This window comes from Tympanuchus pallidicinctus, unplaced genomic scaffold (assembly GCF_026119805.1).
Source record: "Tympanuchus pallidicinctus isolate F22 unplaced genomic scaffold, pur_lepc_1.0 scaffold6, whole genome shotgun sequence".
Lineage (NCBI taxonomy): Eukaryota > Metazoa > Chordata > Aves > Galliformes > Phasianidae > Tympanuchus > Tympanuchus pallidicinctus.
The window spans coordinates 15,554,514-15,578,227 of record NW_026294780.1 but is presented as its reverse complement, the minus strand read 5'-3'; the positions used below and the strand labels follow the sequence as shown (position 1 = coordinate 15,578,227).

Here is a 23,714-nt window from a genome sequence, read left to right as displayed (position 1 = left end):
GTAGTTTTGCTGAAACAGCTTTGTTTAAATGGAAAGTGCATTTTATGTGGAAATCTTTTGCTCTTCCCACAGTAAACTATTTTAATTCTCATCTTAGCAACTTTCAGCTCTTGGTATTTTGTAGCAATCTGAAAACTATGGAAGTGGCATAAAAGAAAATAAATTGTACTTTTCATCATTTTTCTTCTCATGGAGAATAGCTGGTTTTTATTTGTAATAGATGTACAAAACTATGTATTAAAGAAACAAGTATCTTACTTTTGCTCCAGCGTAGCCAGGAATACCATGTGGACCTTGATCACCAGGTTCTCCTTTTCTCCCAGGCTGGCCAGGGGTTCCTGGAAAACCAGGAGGGCCACGGGGGCCAGTAGAGCCCCTTCTGAGTTCATCACTCAAAAGGCATGTACTGCAGTCACCTTCTTCGCCTAAGGAAGTGGATTGGAAAGAAAACTGTCACAACAAACACTTTCAACCCCTTATACACACATATATACCTCAAGTATTTGAGAAAATCACTTTTTTTTTTCCTTTTAAAAAACAAAATCAATGTCTACTTGTGGTATTAGCCTCAGATCAAATTCACTGGTCCCCGAGCATGTCATAATTAGACTTAATTAAAACTTAGAACAATGGAAGTTTTACACAATGCACAACAGCAGATCATTTTTTGAGTTATTTATTATAACCTACCTTTAGGTCCTCTTTGTCCTCTTGGCCCAGGAAAACCTTGTGCACCAGGTCTACCTGGTGTCCCTTCCTGTCCTTTTAATCCAAAGAGAGAACCTAGAAGCACAATAGAGTAAGCAGATAAATTAATGTACTGTAAATTAACGTACGGCTTCTCCTTATTCCACCTTATTCAAGTTGGATTACATCTGATCTTTTCTGTTTCTCCTAAAGTCTTCGACTGTATAACTCAGCTGTTATTAAATCCTCTTTCCTTGTTGTTTCTTCCCCTCCTCACAGCTTCCCAAACCCATTCTCAGTAACTTCCATTTGTGTGTTAATGGTCCCTTACTGTCTTACTTATGCAAGCTTCATCTTCATCCCTCTCTTTACTAGTACAGCCACCTACTTCAGAGGGGCCATTTGCTTGTCTCCGCATTCCCAGGCCTTACTTACTTTCATCTTCTAGCAAAGAATTCATATTTTCTATTTCTCAGCATTGAAGTTCCACCCAGACCAGCTTGCCTGGATTGTTGCTCCCCCTGGCCATGACTGCACTGCAGAACTCCAGTGACCAGTAACTGGCTGGAGCACATGGATTTCCTTCTCTGGAAACCAGTATGAGGGAATGTCTCATGTCTTATTTTGGTAGGTTCAGGACATGCCTTGACACATATACAGCCCCAGGACCTAAGTCTTAGACTGTGGGCATGACCTTTGAAACTTCTGGTTACAGCTTTCTCTTCCTTGTTACTTCTCTGCCTGCTTTGGTAGATGATTCTATCTATTCTTTGGTCTCTTTCACCCTTAATTCCTTTGTTTTTAACTCTTGGCACAACATGGTTTGCAGTACCACACATCACCTGCTCTGGATTACTTCCTGCAATCCTTTTCTCCACTCCTGCTCTTGCACTGCTGTGTGATGCATTTCACAGAGACAAATGCAGTCTGAATTAGAAGCTGCCTCTGGAAAGCACCTAGTCCAATGTTCTTCTCCAAACAGGGCTAATCTCAGTTGCTCAGGGCCTTATTCAGCTGAGTACTGCATATCCCCAAAGATCAATAGTCTACCACCACTCTGGGCAAACTGTTCCGCCATCTGACCACAGATGTGAAACAGTTTTCATAGAGTGAAAAAGTTTTTCCTATCATCTGAGTAGAATTTCCCTTGTGAAAACTTATGAACATTCCTTCTTGCCCTGCTGCTTGTACTCCTCAGTCAGTGCGTCTGGTTCCATTTTCACTGTGACCTCCTGAGAGAGAGGTACACAAAAATAGCAGTAAGATTCCTCTTAGCACTTTTCTTCTCCAGGCTAAGGAAGAAACCCAGCTCTCACAGCCACCCACTCTCTGACTTCTGCTTCAGATCCCTAACCATCTGGATGACCATCTGTAAGACTTCTTGGTATTCTTGGACTGGGGGAGACAAAAAATAAACTTTCACAACTTACCATTTTAACCTCTGTTTGCTAAATTCAACATAGTCAGTGTCCTTCATGCCAGACCCTTCTCAGTCTAGCACACTTACTGGGACACTCTTCCCAGAGTACTGGTACATATAATTCATTTGAAACTTGAGCTGTGAAAATGCTTTTTACCACAGCAGAATGCAAGTCTAAGAACAGAATGCTCATCTCTCCACCAGCCCAAAACAGACCTCTTTTTCAAATTTTTCCAGGAATGTCTGGAAGTCATGCAAAACCTTCTTCATCAGTGAGCATACATCACTCCTATCCAATGTGTCTTTCCACCACCCACTCTGTTTCATTCCCTCAATCTACTTTTTCACTTTGTCTTGCCAACTGTTATCTTTAAAATAAGCAATGATGTTCCTGAGTTCTCAACGCCTCTTCTTGCACTCACCTGGAGTTCCAGGGGGACCAGGTGGACCACGGAGTCCTGGTTCGCCATGTTTACCTGGAAACCCAGGTGGGCCTGCTTGATAAGCAGGAGATCCTTCTTCGCCTTTTTCACCTTTTGGTCCTATCTCTCCAGGTAAGCCTGGCTTATCTGCATCTCCTGAAACAGAACCAGGGAAGAAACTCAGAAGAATTTCTTACCAGTACTGCACAAAGAGCTGTAAGGTAACAGAAGGGACTGTTCCTACAATTGCATGTAGCAAGCAGGGAAAAATGGAGACATTTAAGTGTGTAACAAAAAGTGTAACTGCACTTTTCACTTGGGCAAATCAACAGTTGGTCCTGAAGCAAGGTTCTGCCGTCACCTCTACCTCAGTTGTTTTGCAAAGTCTCACTGGGGCCAAAGCAGGTACTTAAAAAACCTTTTGGTTTTTGCTACTGCAGTTAGTCACTTATCACACTGCACTGCATGTTTCACCAACTGTATGTGCATTTTCTCCACTTCACTCCCATACCAGTTAAAACTTGTTAAATTGCTGGAACAAGTGTTACTGGGATATTACCATCAGAGAATCCTGGAATACCAGGCAGCCCACGATCACCCTGCTCTCCTGGTTCTCCCTGGAGTCCAGAAGCACCTGGAAAGCCTGGATCACCTCTTACACCTGAAAGACAACCCCAATACCACAAAACATGTTAGTGTGATGCTGTTTGTGACCCTTAAGTGATGACCTGTGGTACTCTGCAGATTGCTTAACTCCTAAAATGGTTAAATTAGGAACTTCACCTGCTTTGGAATATTACAATTCACCATTATTTCTTAAAGGCAGCTTTCGAAATACAGAAATGTAGTACTTCATGCTATCTTAGTGCAAATAAACAAGTATATCAGAGAGATTTCTGTAAAGTCCTAATATCTGGAAGCTGAGCATACCCTGGAATAGGAATGGTGTAGAGCCACGAAGCCAAGGTAGAAGATCTCTGAACTCTTTCCAGTATGCTCCTAGAACTACACTTCTCCTGATGAGCTTTCTGAGGATAACCCCTCCTTTTCCCTACAAGAATTTGCCATTATAACCATGTGTGACATATGAACTTTGCTCTACTTTACTGTACCAGAAGCATCTACCTTGGCCCAACTATTGCATGAGGAAAGTATTGTCCTTTTGTCAAAGGCACAGGATATTCCATCACCTTGCCTGCTTCGTCCTCTCTCCACAAAGCTTCTCCTGCTCCTAAAGGCTTGGCAGGTATTCTGAGTGATTTAAACAGTGTTTATCCATTCTCTCCAGGAGGAAGAGAACTATTCGCTATTGCCAGACGCTCTTGCATTCAATAAGACTAGAAAACTCTACAGTGTAAGGATGCAGCATGGTGTAACAGCAAGTGATCATCATTCCTGCTAGTGCTTTCCTAGGAAGTTTTGGCCTTGGCAAACTTTTATCACTTTCTGTGTGTTTGTAGTCTGGCCAAGCAGATCCACCACAGCCCTACAGGGCAGCCGGCTGCAAGCACTACAAATGATTTCTGCATTTTATCCAGAAACTATGAAATAAGACCCAGATTACAGACTCTCCCTTTCTTCTTTTCATTGGACACTTTTTTTTCCTTTTTTTTCTTTTTTTTTTTTTTTTTCTCTGTGCACTCAGGAATGTATGGATGCATTTTGTTCAGCAATCTGTCTTCAGCAGGAGAGACAAAGAAGCCATCTGCCTGCAAAAAGGTAACTAGGGCACTCTTTCGTTATACATTTTGGACAAGTTAAGCAGTCCAAAGTTTTTAAGGAGTTGAATTCTCTGGCTTTAATGCTTTTGATCTATGTAGCAGGTGATAAAACCTGGCTAAGATACACAGTCTAAGCAAAGAAGACGTACCTTTTCTTGGAATGCGGTAAGGAACATAGGCAGGTGGTCCTGGAGGACCCATCTCACCCTGCTCCCCCTGTTAACAGAAGATGAAGCATCATATTTAAGCATATTATTCTGGGGAATTTCTATTAAAATGGAAACAAAAGCCCATGAAACACAAAGAACCAAAATTCCAAAAGCACTGACACAGCTTTTAAGAAATGAGAGCCATTTCAGTCAATAAACTACTTAACTGCTACTACAGTAACAAGGAACACTTTGATTGCTACTACATCGTGGAGAAGAGAAATTACACCTGGATTATCACTTCTGGCAAATGGAAGTAAAGCAGTACCTTGCCTCCTCTAGGACCATATTGACCTGGTTGACCATCCAATCCTGGAAAACCCTGTAATACACATAAAAATGGTTGGTGTTTCCTTTATCAGAAAGACAATAAAATTTGTTATCTGCAACAGTTGTCTTCCTCTGGTGTTACAGTGAGAAGTATGTAGTAGAGCTGAGCAGTTTGTTTCCCTGGGGTGTAGCAATTCAGGCAATGCCATTACAGAGTCACAGAGTCACACAAAGTCACAGAATTGCAGGGATTGGAAGGGACCTCTAGAGATCATTGAGTCCAACCCCCCCAGAAAGCCTTATTTTAACCTTACCTGAAAGATCCATCTGCTAAATCATTATCTATTTGTTTCTATATGAAAGCAAGAAATCTATCAAAAACACAGTGTGGAAAAACTACTTGGCATCACTGAGAATAGTATTTCTCCTGGAAATAGCTAGAAAAGTTCTGACATAATCCACAACGCTGTTGCATAAGGACAGATAAAAACAGCAGTCACATTACACACTGATACTTAGTGCATTAGAAACATAAGTGGATGTGTTCAGTCAGTACTTGGAAATAATCTTTCTTTCCATATTAATACTCCTTTATATGATGAAAATCCTACAAGGATCATAAGCAAAAGAAAGAAAACAAATGATCAAGCAAAAATCTCCATGCAAATTTTAAAAATAATGGGATACTTGTAATTTATAAGTTGAGCATTTTAGCACGTCCTGCTGTTTTCTGCAGGTTCATTTCCAGAATGGTTGTAATCACCAATCAGCAAGGAGCAGTGAGTTATTTACAAATTCACTCATGTATGCGAGCACAGAAGGCAAGCATTCCTTACAAAAAGCAAGATGATTAGGCTACTTTATTTCTGATTAAAATTCTGATAACAAGATGTTCACCAATTATTCAATCAAACGTCCCAAATCTACAGTTTTGCAAGCTTGCACATCTTCTGTCCCACCAATCTGTGGGGCTGTATAGTTACAGGAAGTGCTGACATACCGAGTAACTTGAAGCACCAGGGCACAGAGGAACACATTATGAGAAGCACAGCCCAGTTCTGTTCCTTTTGAAACCAGCTGTGTATGTGCTGACATTTAATACCAGGTCAGGCTGCCCAGGGCCCATCCAGCCTGCCCTTAAACACCTGCAGGGACAGGGCATTCAACATGGAGGTGATGCTCCGTTTCCCAATGGGTTTTGCTAACTCTGCTCTTCAGGTTTCAGTAGTCTCAGTTTCATTAAGTCTCCTCGTGTTCAATGTTCCATCTGTTAGATCAAATCTACCTCTCATCAAAGGCTGGAAGGATCTGCTGTGGCACAGGCTTTTGTGCTGCTGATGATAGTGCAGACAGATGGAGCACCTACACTTGCACATCCCCTTAGACACTGAAGGGTGGGAGAAGAGAAAGATGTTCTCATTGCTGGTCAACAGCATGGAACTGTGAGGGGCAACTGGGGATTAGGGAAAGAGTCTACACCAGAAGGCAGTGGGCATGGAACAGGTTACCCAAAGCAGTGGACACAGCACTGAGCTTGCCAGAGTTCAAGAAGCCTCTGGACTATGTTCTTGGACATAAGGTCTGACTTTTGTTTGTTTCTGGTGGAGCCAGGACTCAATGATCCTTTGAGTCCTTTCCACCTTGGGATATTCTATGATTCTATCATTCTGTCACATGAAGACATATTTCACATGCTGGAGGTGCACAGAAAAGAGCAGATTTCATTGATGCTGATACAGAAAAAAGAAGAATCTATGCATTTTATTCAGTTATTTTTGGGAACCTCTGCTCTCTACAGAAAATATTCATATGTACTATGGAAAAGGACTAGTGTTAAAAAGGTGAGCTTTTATTAGAAAACAGTGGCTGGACTCTTTAACTGATACCAACTAAAGTAGTTTCACCAAAGCCAGAAGATTTGTAGAATTCACACACTGTTAGATTTAAAACAGCACCTCCTGAATTTCATAGTAGGAACAACACAAAAACACAAAGTGAATATTTTCATAGTGGGCCCTTGAAGACGTTTACACAATTTTAAAGCCCTTGAAATTCCACAGCTCTCAGCAAGATACCACAAACAGAAGTGCATGCATCAGTGGCACCTACATGACAACCGTCAGAAAAAGTTAAGTACTAAGCATAAAGGCTCTTTACACTAGGTGGAGCTGGTGGTCTAGGAGTGCAGCCAGCAGCTTTCTGATTAAGAACTACTTCACCCAACGCAGGCAGACAGAGCAACTATCCTCTCTTTTTTAAGAATCGAATCATTCAAAAAACGTTAGAAAAGGGGTTATCTTGAATAGCAAATCGAGCAGCTTATTCCCCTTCAAATTTGTCCAAATCAATACACGTTTCACTAAAACTGTTGCCAAAACTCACTTTCAATAAAGGGAAGGCATCGAACATCTCTCACCAGTGCATGAACCTAAGTTGAGGTCAATCATTTGGTTTTAATGGACTCTGCATCGCTCTCTCCACGTATGTATTTTGGATAGTGTATTTCCTTCCACACCACCAGGTTTTGTCATCAATTCAAGAGCTGCACAACTGTTACTTTTCATGTATCTTGTACTTTAAGTCCCTCTATTTCATGTTATTGCTGTTGTGCCTTGGTGGAAAGTCAAACGTGTAAACCAGTTAAAGATGGAGGAGCATGGGAAAGTCATACATCTCACAGTTATCTGAATATCTCATGGAATTAATTCCTAATGCTAATTGAAAAGGCCCTTTTCTGAGCATAAACAGAAAGTATGAGCTCTTCCTGGTCTGACAAAATGCAATTTTAAATATTTGGGTGTGTTTCCAAGGGGACAGAGATTTAACTGGTGTATTTACCATTTCTTTTTTTTTTTTTTTTTTAACTTTTGATATCCAAAATGTACCATAGACACAGATCTTAAAAACTCTTCACAATAACAACTTTCTGCATGTGGAAGAAAATTACAGATTTCATGGTAGTAATAATGGGAACAATGAAAATGACAGCTCATGATGCTTTTAAAACGTGGTCCTGTTGTAAAACAGGCTTTAATTAGAGAACTGTTTTTTTTTTCACACTCATGAGGAAATGAACTGACCTAAAATTACCCAGATGATGCTTGTTAGACTACAGTTGGTATAATTACATGCAAAATTTGTCTTCTGCAGTCTTCTTTTCAGACAGATTGCCTACATGTGTGTTGGAAACAACAGTTGTATGAAATACTTACTCTTTCTCCACTAAGTCCTGGAAAACCATCGTTACCAGGCAGTCCCTATGAAAGGACATTAAAGTTAGTAAAACAAGAAATGACATAAGAACAGATTCTTTATTTCTTAGATAGAATAAATATGACAATTATTTTGAAAAAAATAATTTAAAACTAAAACTTACTCTTAGAATTCAGGTACTTTTTCAATGTGACTAATGCATGATGCAAACAGAAAATATCTGAAATTTAACCAGGTATTTAATTTTTATCTTCTTCTTAATCAATCAATTGTAAATTGAGCATGAAGATGCTAAGCTTTTAAAAATGTCTGAGATTTTTAAAAAAATGTATGCTGACTACTGTTACTCTGCTTAAGCACTTTAGAAACAACGCCCCCACAACGCATTCATACACGCTACAGGTAACAGTATTCACATTAGCTTTCTTCGGGGGTCAGTGGACTGACTGGGACTGGAGTCAAACTTGTATTTGTTAACCACAGTTTAAAAAGGGTTAGGGTGGAAACAGTGAAATGAAGTCCATCCTGCAGACCAGTGGAGGAGCAGTGGTAAATGAGCACAACTTTGGGTGAATGATGCAGGAGGGTGGAGGGTGGTGAGTCACGTGGGGCCCTTCTCCTGTTACCATTTTAAAAATATCATTTTTCCTTCCCCATATCAGGGAGTTCAAAGCTGGCCACAACTTGGAAGACACGGGCAGAAGAGCTCTCATTTCTGTGGCTTATTTTTCTGTGTTTTGCTCCTAAAGACAAATTCTCGGCTTGGGCTTGCATATTCAGTAGCATGAATTTTACCTTCAATGAGCGACTCACCCTTTGTCCTGGGAAGCCCATTACCCCTTCTTCACCTTTTTCAGGAGTGAAGAGAAGTACACCCTAAGAAATATTATAGTCAGTTCAACGTATTTCTACATGAAATAAAAAAAAAAAAAAAAGACAGAGACTTCAAGGAAGCTAAACAGAAGAAGATAACATTTCAACACACGTATGATTTTATTATGTCTGCATGTAAGAGAACTAATGTCCTTAAAGTAGAGTGTGATGTGCTTTCTTTATTACAATAACATGACCAGGACATTAGGGAGAGTACAAGGCTTTCTCTCTTATCATCTCCTTCTGTATTTCTTCCGCAGCTGTGACTTTAAACATAAGTCAGATCAGCTGTATGACCAAGTAAGCAATCCTGCTTATGCCCTAACTGTAGCTTGAGAGAGCTATTTGGCAACAATAGACATGGTACTATCAGAAAAAAAGGGAGAAACATATCCCACTCTGTTACATCAGGACGAAAATCAGTGGTTTTCCTAAAAGAGTCACAGCAAAATTCTGCATGTGTGAATTCTGACCAAGAGCAGGAAATCAGAATAGGAACTGCAGCAGGATTCAGACTGCAGCCTTCTCCCATAACCTCACTGGGAAGTTGACTAGACCATCTAAAAAAATAAAGGTCTGCAAAATGCCCAGTGAGGCATCCCTAATTGGTGAAGGCTGTATTTTAAACCACTCTGGGAAGTAAAAAAGAACCGCTCAGTAACAAAGCTATTTAGACAGACTAGAGATTTCATGTGAGTTAACTAAACCACATTCAGTCAAGCTTGGTCGACAGCTCTAAATGATACAGCAACACATGGGATTACTTTCACAGTCAACAGACATATGAGGCCAAAAGTCTCCATGTGCTGGAGAGAATTTGGACAAAATTTTCATACGTTATTACTTAATGGAATTTAAAACAATTTTTAAACATAGTTGACCAGCAGTTGTAAAGAGATCTATTGATAGCTAAGGCTAAAATTAAAAAATGTGTGAGGGAAAATCTTCTTTTGGTTAACCAGTAGAAGAATGATGGATTCTTCACTGTGGAATTCTTAGACATCATATTGCTGTTAAGGTTTTCTAAAGCATCAAAACTAGTGCTCCTGATAATGTTGCTCCGAAATTGGATCACATCATGTCAATGAAGAATACACTAACATTAATTCTGATTTATTTGTTTCTGGTATTCTTCACTTACTGGAAATCCAGCTTCCCCTTTTTGTCCAGGCTCTCCTCTTTCACCCTGGAAATGAAGAAAAATGTTCAGATATTTTAGGCATTCACATTTTAATAACTTCCAAAATAACTTTTAATAACTTTTTTTTTTAAATACACAGTGAAAAACGCTCAAGAGAAACACCACCACCCTTTTGCTCTTACTGGTAAACTAGTCATATGGAAAATCTGTTTTCTTTAAAAAAAAAAAAAAAAAGTGTTTTTTTTTTTTTTTTTTTTTTTATTTGATAATTTTCCTGAAGTTGTCTCCAGGGATTTGAACACCTTAGGATATTATCAGGCCTGTTTGTAAGATGCCTGGGTGAGGTGCGCACCTTATCTCAGATTTACTTATTGCTTATCTGTGAATTATCTGATCAGATGGTAGTAATTCCTTTAGGACAGGACAAATCACAGCTTAATATCAACTCACTATATCTGTCTCTCCATTGACTATAAAGGCCATCCAGAGAAGTAGCTCATATGCAAAGATCTCTCCTTAGTGAAGGAAATTCCAGATTGGCACCAAGGACATCTTTAGATCTTTCAGTATCACACGAGTTTATTTATCTCTCTGTAGAAATGCTATGAGCCATGTGAACTTTATATCTCCAAATTCAGGACTAAGGACTACTTATTGGTCTGGATTGGTGTTCAACATAGAAAATGTTTATACAGAGCATGAGAATTTCTGTTTCTAACAGAAATAAGAGATGACAATAAGCCGTATCTTTCTGTAGAGGATTTATTCAACATGAATGGACAAGCCTTAACTGTAGATATATAGACATCTGCACCACAGAGACACCTTACATACATACATACATATATATAAATATACACACAGGTCAGGTTGCTTCCATGAAGATTAGTTTCTCACAGCATGATAATTTCATTCATCATTACAGAGAATAAGATACAAAACAATTTTTCAGCTGGTATTTCTGCTTGTAGAATCAGAAGACATCAGTGATTGCCAATAGTTGCATACTAGGGTTTATTTAAACAGAAAGAACAAGTTTGCTACGGCAACTCCAGTCATTGTTTATGAGAAGTGCTTTCTGATTAGCCACCATAGCTGCAATAAATACCTTAGGATTCAAGCTACAGGAAAGCAGCAAATTTGTCTTGAAGTACTCATCTCTTCTAAGCACAGTATGTAAAAGCACATTGCTATGATATTTTAGTTTTGATACTGCTAGGCTCTCTTAATTCTTCTTGCATTTTGGCAAAGTATTCTGTACTTACTTTGTGTTTGTCAGTGGGGACACCAATCAGTTCTCTTGTGGGAAGCCCAGGTGGACCTGGAGGACCTGGGGCGCCCTGAAGGAAAAACATAAAGGTATGTCTACTAACAGTTGCAATACTTTGCCAAGTTGTTGGTCTGCATGGGGTGATGAGTGGAATGGAAGATGAATAGAAAAAGAGTAATGCAGATATTCCCCTGCTAAAAATAAATTTCTAAATCTCTAAATAAACTGACGGCAAGAAACAAATTCATTTTGTACTGGGATAAACAAATATGAATAGATACTTGCTCTTGCCATGTATGTTTCCAGAATAAGTGTAAAGGTTATTGCTTTATACAAGGAAGTCTGGCTCTATACATTTCATACTCTGTCTTGGTATAAATAGGGCACAGTTAGACCAGGTCACGCAGAAGTTAGTTCAGCTATGACATTTGTTATGCAGATTATCATTAATTTCAAAGCTATACTTGTTTGTTTTTCCATTAAAGTCATGTAATAAAATCACAAATTAAGAGAGCATTCAAAATAGATTCCTTAATAAATAGCAAACAGTATCAACCTGCCCTTCTGTAGTGATACTAATTCATTAGTTTTCCTTTACCTGTTCACCTTTTTCTCCATAAAAGCCAAGACCTCTGTTGCCCTGCAAAAGCAATAGGTCAGGGTTTACAAAAAATACAGCTCTGCTTTCTAATGTAAAGTTTAAATTCGAACATTCTGAAAGGGCTTTTCAGATTTAGAATTCTGTCAGATGCCACTGAAGAAATGTAATCAAGTAATTGTCTAGTTTTAACTTAGAGTAATTTTAGAGAACTGAAAAACATTTTCACAAACCTAAACATTTAGACGACTTTAATTGAAATCTCATGATACCAATGTTAACAGACTTTGAGTCATTCTGAGTAACGACCAAACACCTCTTTCGCAAATTTTTTAGTAGACACTAAATCAAAATACTCAGGTGAGTCAGAAAAATTAACTCATATGTATTTTTTTCAGCTGAGATATAGTCGAATATTGTACAGATGGCCAAGTTTCTCTGCTCACGGAATGCCACTGTGACTACAGTAGCAAATAAAATCTGGCTCTAGAACTGGTTTAATTGTTTCGGAGCAGCTGATCCAGCATAGGATTAACTTTCTGTGGTATGCAGCCAACACAAAAAGTCTTGTGCTACACAGCCTTTGGAGAGGCCCGTGGTTCTTTATTTTACTGCCTTCAAGTCAGTCTTGGGTAAACCTTAGCAACACAAAATCAACAGTAAAGACTTAGAAACAAAGACTTACTTGTGGTCCTTGCGGTCCTGGGGGCCCTGGTGGTCCCTAGAGAAACACAACAGCGGGGAGAAAGTTACTTGTTGCTTGGTAATCAATGCATGCAGGAGCTCAGTTACTCTGTGCTGGAAATAAAAGTCTGTATTTGGAAGGCAGTGTATTCCTTAGCACTTAGTGTACCAACATCACCACATAAATGGTATCACTGCTCTGAAAAATACCCGTCTAAGTCATACAATAATCTCTCCTACAAAGTCTCCTAGCTTAGACATAATTAAATTCCATTTTTTATTTCAAGCAGTAAGAACTTATGCTTTTGGATCCTGACTTGTTAATGTTTTATGTTCATACCTAGACTAGACACAACACACTAGACTGGTGTTTTCATACAGCATCGGTGTGCAAAGGCTGCATCTTAGATTACCAATTTAATGTTGTACAGAATGGTATCAAAGGAAAATTGTGAGAAATGAAACTGTAACAAAGAAAATGCTGCCAGAGTTTTACAGAACAAGTAGTAGGAAAGCTATTAATTGGAAAGATAACTTGCATTGCCTCAGTTAATTATGGTAGTTAACAGGCTTCAGTGAGCTCTAAACTCTTAAAAAAAAAGTCTGCGGAAGAGGTGGGATGAATAAGAAGCATGAACTTTCCAGAGAAGAAGATGGTGAATAAGAGGAATAATAAAAGAGAGCTGCAGATGGATCTGTCTACCTGCGGAGCCCCAAGGGGGGTGCAACTTGGGTTATGAAAAATCAATCCCAACTTGCAAGAGTAAATCATAATTTTCTGGCAAGAACTGTACTTGCTATGTATTTCTGTCCTGCTCTGTATCTTCATGTGAATAAACAATAGTCTTGATCTGTTTTGATTAGACAAGCAGTCTACGAGCCATTGCCTGATCTACACGTAAGATGCACTGTGCAGGCATCCACTTGGAAGCTCTGCAGTAACTTGGGGTAGCCACATTCACCTTCATGTGGGGTCTAAGATTCAAGGACAGTACAAACCTGGAAGCATTTCCTAAGTCCTTCCCAAAGGAGAATTAGCTTTAGAGCTTTAGAGATTACAAAGATGTATCAGTTTTGTTAAGAGTGGGAGATAGTGGGGATGCATCTACAGTGGCAGTGTTCAAAAGAGATGTTGCCATGACTGCATGACTGCAATCATGGGTTGCACCACAGTGTACAGGGAGAATACAAGCCATTGCAGGCTTTGTAAAGCTCATGAAATATAAGGATCCACTATAGAAAAACAGTAACTATGGAGATCTCACTTCAATACGTCCAAAGGAGAAATATATGGCACAGCTTACTCCAGATGATATTACAGACACTGTGGAAAATGAACTTTGGGAAGGCTTAACATGCTATGAATTTAGCCCTAGAATTTTTAAGCACTGCTTTTTTTTTGTTTGTTTATGTTGGTTTTTTGTTCCCCCCTCCCCCCCCAACAATCAGTGATATAGAGCAGATTTAAAATAAAATGTTGAAAAACAAGCAGGAAAAAAAACAAAACAAATGCTATGAGGTTTCTTACAGGAAAATAAAGCAAGCCTAAAAGAATCGAAGTTCACTGAATCTGAACATCTGCTTTCACCCATAAAATCATTAACCGTGGCAAATAAGAAATGTAGAAAATGATATATGGAGAGAACACAATCTCCTCAGAGAAATATTCAGCAGCAGTTGTCAACTCCAATGCTGTAAGCACTGACTTTTGACAAAGATGACTGAAAAAAAAAGTTTAAAAATAAAATTGTTTTCTAAAAACTAATGAGAAAAGTTAACTAATGCTAATAAAATACCATTTACAAGCAGAAAAGCGATATATTTAGATTCTGATATCTTTGATAACTCACTGTGGAGGGTCACAGATACCTAAATGGGCTACATTCAATAATCTTTTCAAACAAGACACTCAAGGAAGTAAAAAAAAAAAAAAGCAATATAAATCAAGAGCCTTAGGCAATACAAGGTGAAAGAAAGTACTGCAATTCTTTGTGCAATACTGATCTCTGTGGAATCAGTATCTCAGTGCTTTTTCCAAGGTTTTGTATCCAACTACAGATACTCATTACTTTTAAACTTCTTTTTTCAGTTCATTTGCTACTTTACAGTCTAATATAATGAATCTTGCTGACATGATTCTTCCACTAGGATAATTTCCTACAGAAAGTATTTTCAACATACTTACAGGTCTTCCTGGTGTTCCTCTTGGACCAATAGGTCCTTGAATACCCAGTGTACCTGGAGCTCCCTTTAAATAGAAAAACAAACACACAAGCATCAATTAATGTTTTTCTGATGACAGTTTCTACTGACAATTTATTATAATTTTCAACAATACTACTTACTGGAAAACCAGCGAATCCTGGATCCCCAGTTTCCCCCTAGAGAAAACGAAGAAGTAAAAAATACATTAAACAAGATATACAAAATGAAATAAAATGTTTTCTCATTACATTTTCTTATTACAAAAGGTATTTTAAATAATCATAACATATAATCTGTACAAATCCTTACATACAGACACATTCAATGAATATTTTGACATAATCTAACGTGTTTTATCGTAGATAGATTTTATACTTTCTACATACAGTACAGTTGCAAACAATATATTTGGAGAGTACCAAGTTGACTAGGGAAGTCAAGGAACCAAACTGCAAAGCTAAGATGGACAATGGAGCATGTTCAGTTCATTTTGAAAGACCTAACCAGTAGCAGAATCAGAGATACAACGCTAGATGAAATGTACAAGACCGTTTTTCATGAGTTGCATGGGAATTACCAAATCATTTTGATTCTCTTCTGAGTCACTGAAAAGCACTTGGAACATACTGTTTTCAGTGACCACATATTTTAACTGCAGTACATGTTGAAATGTTTTTGGAAATTGGATCCAAAAATGTTCTACTGCAAAGACTTTCCAACAGCCATAAATAATGTGGTCTTCAGTCCAGACACTTTCAATCATTTTGAATAGCATCTTAAGTTTTTTTTACATGTAGTTTACTTGAGTTTAGTTAACGGAATAATTTGTGGAACCATTTCCTTTCTGAAATGGTACAGGTGCAAGTATCTATCTTTGACTGCAAAATACTTGAGCAGTTCTGTAATCATTACTAAGAGCTAACAAGTGATCGGAACTTAAGAAGCTTCTGAAAGGAGAAGATTCCATTAAAAAAAACATAGGCTGCTACAAGTATGTCAACAGAAAGATATATTTTGGCACTCACCACTGGCACAAAATATATACAAATGAACTCAGCAGATCCATTAAGTGCCAGGACAGATCAGGTGTATGCTTTGTATTTAAATTTGTCACAATTTATACTCTAACAGTTAATATAAGCACTTCTTATTATCAGATATTTTCAAATTATACAAAACTATATATTTGAAAAAAGATACAAATAATTTAAAAATAAGTTTTATGGATCAGGATGTAAAAGCATCCATAAGAATACTTGGAGTTTGCTATAGAACCAAACAAGACATGGAAGCGTATTTTATCACAGGTTAACCAAATTCCTTCATGGAAGTTATAAAGAAAGGGTGATAACATCAAATAGAATCATTTAATGGACAAAAGTTGAGCACAGGAATGACTCTGCCACAAATGATATAAAGGTAGCCATTGAATAAAGAAGATAATACTTGAAGCACAATACTTGAACTTGTATTTAAAAGCACAATCTTACAAAAGAATTTCAATTGACAGGTTATTGTATTTGCTCAACTGTATCTGAAGTCCATCCAGAAGGACTAGAAGTCCTCGCAATGAGTAGACATTACCTCCATGAATATCAGGTAGGCTTTGCTGTAATCAGAGAGCAGAAGCTGCCTGGAAAAACCTACAAAGAATCTAAGTGGGTCTCTGGGAACATTTCATCCAGAATGTGAGAAAAACTCACTCTCCACCATTTGTAACACCTTGCTGAGCATGGATTGCTAATTCATCAGTTCACAGGGGCTGCACACGTACCCGATGTCGGCTGGCGATGTCCGGCGGTAGCACATAGGGCTCCCCTTTCTGGCCCTTTGGTCCTTGAACTCCCTGGTTGTGAGCGAAAAAGGAGTAAAATCTCATATTGTCTGCAAACACATCATCAGTTAAGAGTAATAAAAAATATTTGTAAGGCTTTTCATGAGTATGTACGCGTCACTGTTTAAAAGTAGAGACCGTGTTTAACTCTGGAAGTTTCTGATTTATAAACAAGCACGAGCCCTCACGGTATATAAGAACATGGATTTAAGATACAGGGAGAAGAACTCCCTGTTACTGTGATATTACAGGAGCACATCACATCAAGAGGAGCAGCTCATCAGGGCTGATGTATGGACTAGTAAATCCAGGAGCTCCAGTGCTCACCTCAGCACGATCTTACCTACTGCTCCACAGAAAGCCAGTATGTTGGGTATGAGATAGGGGAGAAAAAAGTTACTTTCACCAGGAACTGTACAGTTTTCCTGCAGTAATCTCCCTGCAGGACCTGCGTGACAGGTATAGCTCTGAGCAGACCTGTCAGCCCAAAGAATTATGGGGCATGTCTGTGGTAGGTCCACAAGGATGCTTGATGCTCTGCTAGGCCAAAAGGGATCTCCTGTTCCATATGTTTCCAACACACACTTGTGTGAAATTCATTTCAGTAATCATCTTTGCTTCAGGTATTTATTTACTGTCAGCTACTTACAATGGTACCAGGGAAACCAGAGTGTCCTGGTGTTCCTGGGTCACCTGGGTCACCTACTGTCCCATTACAGCCATCATGACCTGGCTTCCCCCTTGATCCTGGCTGCCCTGGATGACCCTGTTGAGGAAAAAAAAAGTGTTTATCTATCCATCTGTTTCTAGTTTTCCTTTTCCTGTAGTCACACAGTATTTAGACATTCTCACATTAAGCCCAAGGCTTGGATCCATGGGAAACTATGATTTTCAAAGAAAGAAACAGACAGTGCCTTTTTTTAATATAGCTGCAGCTTGAACCATATGCCCCAGACAGCATGAGTAGTGAAGGACCTTTCAGAAAGGGTAAGAAAGCTATGTTCAATACAGTCTCTGTTAAGCAGAGAACTAAGCCAGATGAAACTTCTGTGCAGGGAGTCACCAAGAAATGGGTTTGTTCAGAATTTCAGTGCTTCACACTGGAGGAATGGGAAGAAAGGTTCATTACTGGCTTTGAATAGCTTCCAAGCTAGGAAAAAAATCACTGATGTCTTTAGAGCTTGGTTGAGTGCCATGATGAAGCTATAAGTACAGAGATGGGAAGAAACCAGACGCTCAAACCAAGGCTGCTGAGGGCAATGTAGAAGCTCCACACTGAACCTCTGAGATACAGGAAAGCAGGGAAAAGTGACTCCTGCCTTATAATGGGTTTCCACTGCACTACTGATGTTCACCTTAATTGCAGTTGCTACTGGTTTGTATTGGAATTGATGGGAAGAAATTCTGCCCTTGATCATCTTTCTTCCAGGAGGCTCAGTCAGGAAAAACAGAAACTAACATAAACAGAATACGTTTATTTCTTCTTTGCTACCTAAAGCAGGTTTTATCTTTGCTTCTGTTCCCTTGCTTAGAAGAAAAAGAAATTTGTCCATGCCATTTCATAGCTCCATCAAGTACCTGCATTCCGCACTACAGAACAGAGTCAGGTTCACAGCATCCTTCCTTGGTTTCTAGCCCCTAGAGACCCTAGATATCCTAGTACTCTGCTGTTGCAGTTCATATATGCGCCTATCTGCCTTCTGATGGTCAGTGTTATGCCTTGGCCTAGGAAAACTGGTTGGTGAACATAACCAAATGGGAAGGGCAAGGGCTTGAAGGCAGCACACAATAAGCATGCAGATTCAAATAATATCTGAAGGTATTTATTCCTGACAATGCAATTGCAGAGGTTGTGGAAGCAGGACTAAGAAAGAAAACTTTCTCAGGTAGCAGTTGTTGTCCAGTCATAGTAACACAGAGCTTTGCAGGAGAGTGATATGTTTGCAGGAGGACAGAGCACTGAAAAACAACTCAGTATGATGAAAATGTAAATGAAATTATAGGCTACAGAATTTTGTATAGGAATAGGAAAGAAGGTTTTCTGATTTTCTTCTAAGAGTGATAAGGAGAGAGAGGAGAGAGGAGAAAGCCCTGAAACTCAATACAGAGTTTTTCAGGAACAAAAAAGGGTGAAAGCTGAGTGGATGTGGATGTGTGGGTTGCAGAGCAAGGCCCTGGTGTCAGGGAGCACTACAAAGGAAACCCAAGCCTGGGAACTCTGTCCAGGGATTCCAATGACTCAGATTTCTTTGTTATTTTATGACACAAGATATAAAGAAGTGTAAGCTGGGAAAATACTGTGCTGTGAACTTTACCCAGTTTTCCTCTTTGAATGTTTCACATTCATGGACCTGGACAATTTGTTCAAAGTTAGATACTAAACAGTTTTTTTAAGATCATCTCATGCACGCTGTATGAGATACAAACCACACAACAATGGTTACATTTATTGGTCTTTCTACATGCTTTACAGCTTTGAAATAATTAAGGCATGACCCAGGGGTGTCCTTCGCTCACAAGCCTAAGAGATGTGAAGTACTTATCTCACACGTTATTCCCATAAAAGAACATACTTTTCTGGGTAATCTCTAGGGATACAGGGAATTTCCTTCCTTTTTTGTCTTTTTTTTTTTTTTTACAAGGGGATTTCTCCATAAGACAAAGCAAACAGACCTTGATTATCAGAGGGAATGAGCAGGAGCACATATTTCATCCTGTTGTTGAGCATCTGCATTTCCACTTACTTCAGCAAATGCCCTTAGCTTAACACTGTGTATGTGGCTGATACAGAATTCAGACCAGACACATTAAGGTACAAAGGCTGCCACATTTGCAGCCTTTGTAAGGTACACAGTCTGCCATATTTGCAGTTGGTGGTTTCTTTAACATGAGGTAACCAGCTACTTACAGGAATGCCATCTGCCCCTGGGAAACCAGTGACTCCTCTTAGCCCCTAGAATGAAACAGCACAATTAAAATGATGTTCCATCCAGTACTTTGCTCATTAGCTAAAACATCTGATATTCAAAAGTTACCATTTCTCCTTTGGGTCCACTTATTCCTGGATGTCCTCTTTCACCTTTGTGACCTTTAGGACCTTGCAGTCCTGGGATTCCCATCAATCCCGGTGGTCCAGGGAGCCCCTGTGATCCAAGCTGTCCTGGCTGGCCCTGATAAAAGTAATAAAAAAGCATTTATTTAGGAACAGTTGAGATGCATGAAGCTCGACTGCAGCTCAGCTTTCTTGCAGTGGAGTCAACCTCTTCAGAAGAAATGAAACACAGAACCTTTTTTATTCCAGTAGATGAGACACTTTGATGAAGGTAGACACCACACAAAGAAACTCCAACAAAGTGATCACGTTGTTCGGAAATGAAAGATCAAATCAATATTTGCTACATTCAATGCTACTCTATGAAAAAGGTGTTTTTTCTGGAATAAGCAGAATGACTTCTCAAGAGTGATTCTCAGTGGTATGAGACATAATCAGTTACACTCCAAGCAGTTAAAATATGCTTAACTGTGAAATCTGTTTATCGGGACATTTCTTACAAATGGAGACTGATATTTAATGGCATGAATTTCTGCCTGTCTGGGACAATACTTCTGTTTAACACTGGAGCCTGAAAGTGTCTTGACACATATGCCATTAGGGGCACCCACAAAGGTTGAGGGCTCCCTGTCATTAAAAGCTCCCTTCCAGCACTGGTTTGGTGGAACAGCCTTACTGACATTCTTAAGGCCACTTCAAACACTGTTTGAAAATCATCCTCTGTTGACTGCCAGCATCACAAAGCTCATCACAGGGAGAAAAAATCATTTTGAAATGACACAATGGTGGTTTAGGTACTGGGACTGTGACAGTATGGCTGAGATCTGTGAACCAATGTGTTTGAAAACTGTTCCAAATGCAGGATCAGCAAAGGAACTTAAGCTTTTTGTGCTCTGGGGTACCCATTGCACTAATGACACTAACAGTAAGTAGCCACGGTCTTTTCTGAAGAGAGATGCTTAAATAGCACAAAGCACCATTTAGCAAAACACTCTAATTAAACAGATTCTAATGAAAGTATTTTAAAAATGCAATTAGATTTTCACAGACCACTCCCCAACAGCACCAGTAACTCAACGAAGCAGCAGAACATGAACAAGCAGATATGTATTTATACAAACGAACCATTGTGGGATAAAATATATGGCACAGTTGCATAAAAATAGTGAAAATCTCTCCTATCCCACCTTCCTGGAGTAACTTACTTTTTTTTCCCACTCACATCTGTGCCTGGAAAGAAAGACCTAAAAGATGTCCCTATTGAAGGATGCTTTGAATGTTCTGTGTTCAATTCCATTAAATGTAATTGAGATGGGAGGAATAAAAGAGGGCAGTGTGGAGACTCAAAGAAATGAACCTGAAGATATCCATTTTATTTGTATTCAGAAAGCAGTACTCAAGCCAATGAACGTTGTTTTCTGATTTTATTCAAACTTTTATGCTCCTTATGAGGGATAGCCCCAGTTGAGACACAATTTAAATATTTCATTTTCAGCAATCTATATATAACTATATTTTGTATATGCTGTAGTTGTCTTATCAGAAAGTCCAAAATAAATACCATGACTTAAACATAGTGTACTTCTAGTTAAAACAAACAATCAACAACAACAGAAAAACAATCTATTTTCCACAATTGTTTTGTGAAAAAAAGCTGTAACAACAGTTTGAGTACGTTTTTATATTTTAAGACCCCTGTATTACATCAAACAAGTTCCTCCTAAGGAGATGAGATAACCAAATTCTGTACAAAACTCAGTGAATTCTTCTTTCTTGTAAAAAGTCTAGGAATGAGCCAGTATAAAGAATGAAATACATGTCGTTCCTCGGGGACAAGCAACCAGTATGGATCTCTGACAGTGTGGATCCTTCGCTATACTGTTGCAATTAATTTGACAGAACTGATTGTTTAGGAGCATTGCCAAAAGACAACAGGGATTTAAGTGTTTGAGCTGTCAGCATGAAAGATAATCTCTCCTGTGCTTACAACAAAGCACAACTTAATACAAGTTCCCTACTCCTAAAGTAAGCCTGCTCATAGGGATTACTGATGTTTAGCGGGCCGATGTCTTTCCATTTATCAGTTTAATAAATAGAGAAGAAATAGAGACACATATAAAACATGCTAATCCTGTTGACAGGAGACATGCACATCTGAGTAAGCAGCAGCTCATTTCCTTATGCCAGTCACAGCTGGCAACTGCAGATGCACCTTTCTCTACCTTAGCAGTTTTGGGTCTTTTAAAATCAGTTAATCTCTAGAAGTTACCCACGGAGGTGCAGACCCATGTCTAGAACAGCTGCACTTTTCTTAGCTACTTGCCTGAGATAGAAAGCTGTTGATTAGAACCACTGAGAATGCTTCTAAGCCACAAGATCAGGAAAAAAAACCAAAAATCTTTTCTGATGCCACTTTTTCTTTTCTACCTTTAAGCAAACGGGCTTGAGAGAGTACAAATGAGCATACACTGTGGAAATGCCTTTTTAAGGGAAATAATGGGTATTTAATTCATTTTTAAAAATGCAGATTTTTAAAGTACAGTGTATCTATTCTTATGCAAATAGTTAAAATATTCCATCATACCTATAAAGATGTAAGGCCTAAATAACTTTGACAAAGTACAAATAACAAAGACAATTTGTCCTTCCCTTATACCCAGATATGGAAAGGAACACTCAATAATGATGAAAACATATCCTGCATACTTGCAAAGAACAGATAAAAATTATTCAAATTCAATTTTAGATATCTGAATTCAACTTAATTTTGAGAAGTTCTGAAAATAAACATTTAATTTCCTTCCACAAAGAAAGAAATCACGGATTCTGCATACTGAAAAGGTAGCGCTGTGTGGGAAACTGCTGCCTCTCTGAACTGTGCCAAATATCATTTCCACTTGCACCCCGATTTTCCTATCCAGTATGAAGAAATAAGTAAACAAGGCATGGGAAACCAGGAGAGCTGGGCAATGCCAGCACCTCTTTCCCATGCCTTCCTTGATTATGGTTGAGGAACTGGGGTTGATGTAGATGGATAATTTAACATTATTTGCAATAAATATATGATAATTGATCATTCTGGAACTATCATGATGCTAGAGATGAAGAATTAGTTCATATCACGACAGTGTGTGGAGTTCTTCAGTCAGTTAGCATCCTGGCTTGTTAACTGAATTAGCTTTATTAACCTTAGCTAACTCAGACATGTCAGCTTTTCCTCTGCTCTCTTTATGTTAAATCTTTTGTTGAACAAGTATGTCCCTTTTTCATTAGCAAATGACCTTAGAATGCGCACTCTTTTGCAAAGGTCATTAAGGAGATTTAAGCAAAGACAATAAATTTGAAAGGTTTAGTCAAATAAAGCTTATTAGAGTCTGGAATTCCCCTGTGTGAAACATGCCATGCACTACTGCTCTGGTTGTGCTCCTGGAAGTTCAGAAATTGTAGAAAAGTCTCCAAGGCCAAGAAATGATATTTGGAATAAATTTCCAGGTTAAAAAAAAAAGAAAAAGGCAAGCATAGGGAAATATGATATCCCTGGCGTTTGTATTTTAGATAACTCACAAAGCACTTCCTCTGGTGCTCTCTTTTCTTACATGATAAAGCAATGCAGAGATGTGTTATGGCCCAAAGGGCTCTCCAGCAGAAGACTTTGCATACTGCTGGGGGAACTGGAACTCTTCCAGTATGCAGAGCATGGTATCATTGCCACTTACTGCCACAGGACTAACAGGCTAGGGCTGTGAGGCTTTTGGTATTCTGTGGCAAAGAATATCAGAGGGAGCACGCAAAAAGAAAGGGAAAAAGTGGATGGATGCAATACCTTATAGACCAACAAAGACTTTTACATTCCTCTTTGCTCTTGTTATAAAACTTCCTCTAACATTCAGATGAATTTACAAAGCTGCCAGTATCAGGACATACTCCCAAACAGGCAGTCCCTGCCTTGCTCCTCTGGAGACTCCAGCTGACTGGAAGAGGTCTCATACAATCCCTGTGGCCAGCACAGTCATGTGCAAAAGCTATTTACAGGGAGGAGCAAAGGTCAGAAATTTAGGAAGCCTGGAGGAAATCTTCCCAGAAAATATTTGCAGTGTTGTATATACATCGTCCCT

The 23,714-nt window shown here is 38.9% G+C and overlaps 1 protein-coding gene across 2 annotated transcripts in view; it reads right to left on the bottom strand.

Annotated features, from left to right (window-relative positions):
* COL4A2 (collagen type IV alpha 2 chain) overlaps positions 1 to 23,714 on the bottom strand; it is a 140,177-nt gene that overhangs the window by 33,652 nt on the left and 82,811 nt on the right. For both annotated transcript variants that reach the window (XM_052705816.1, XM_052705815.1), the window contains 18 exons: positions 19,583 to 19,717; positions 19,456 to 19,500; positions 17,197 to 17,313; positions 16,488 to 16,559; positions 14,854 to 14,889; positions 14,694 to 14,756; positions 12,510 to 12,545; positions 11,825 to 11,866; positions 11,222 to 11,296; positions 9,957 to 10,001; positions 8,756 to 8,818; positions 7,942 to 7,986; positions 4,728 to 4,781; positions 4,400 to 4,466; positions 3,089 to 3,190; positions 2,530 to 2,685; positions 691 to 783; positions 259 to 425 (listed from right to left, as the gene is read on the bottom strand). In XM_052705816.1, the coding sequence (XP_052561776.1) occupies positions 259 to 425; positions 691 to 783; positions 2,530 to 2,685; positions 3,089 to 3,190; positions 4,400 to 4,466; positions 4,728 to 4,781; positions 7,942 to 7,986; positions 8,756 to 8,818; positions 9,957 to 10,001; positions 11,222 to 11,296; positions 11,825 to 11,866; positions 12,510 to 12,545; positions 14,694 to 14,756; positions 14,854 to 14,889; positions 16,488 to 16,559; positions 17,197 to 17,313; positions 19,456 to 19,500; positions 19,583 to 19,717 (1,413 nt within the window). The remainder of the gene's footprint in view (positions 1 to 258; positions 426 to 690; positions 784 to 2,529; positions 2,686 to 3,088; positions 3,191 to 4,399; positions 4,467 to 4,727; positions 4,782 to 7,941; positions 7,987 to 8,755; positions 8,819 to 9,956; positions 10,002 to 11,221; positions 11,297 to 11,824; positions 11,867 to 12,509; positions 12,546 to 14,693; positions 14,757 to 14,853; positions 14,890 to 16,487; positions 16,560 to 17,196; positions 17,314 to 19,455; positions 19,501 to 19,582; positions 19,718 to 23,714) is intronic.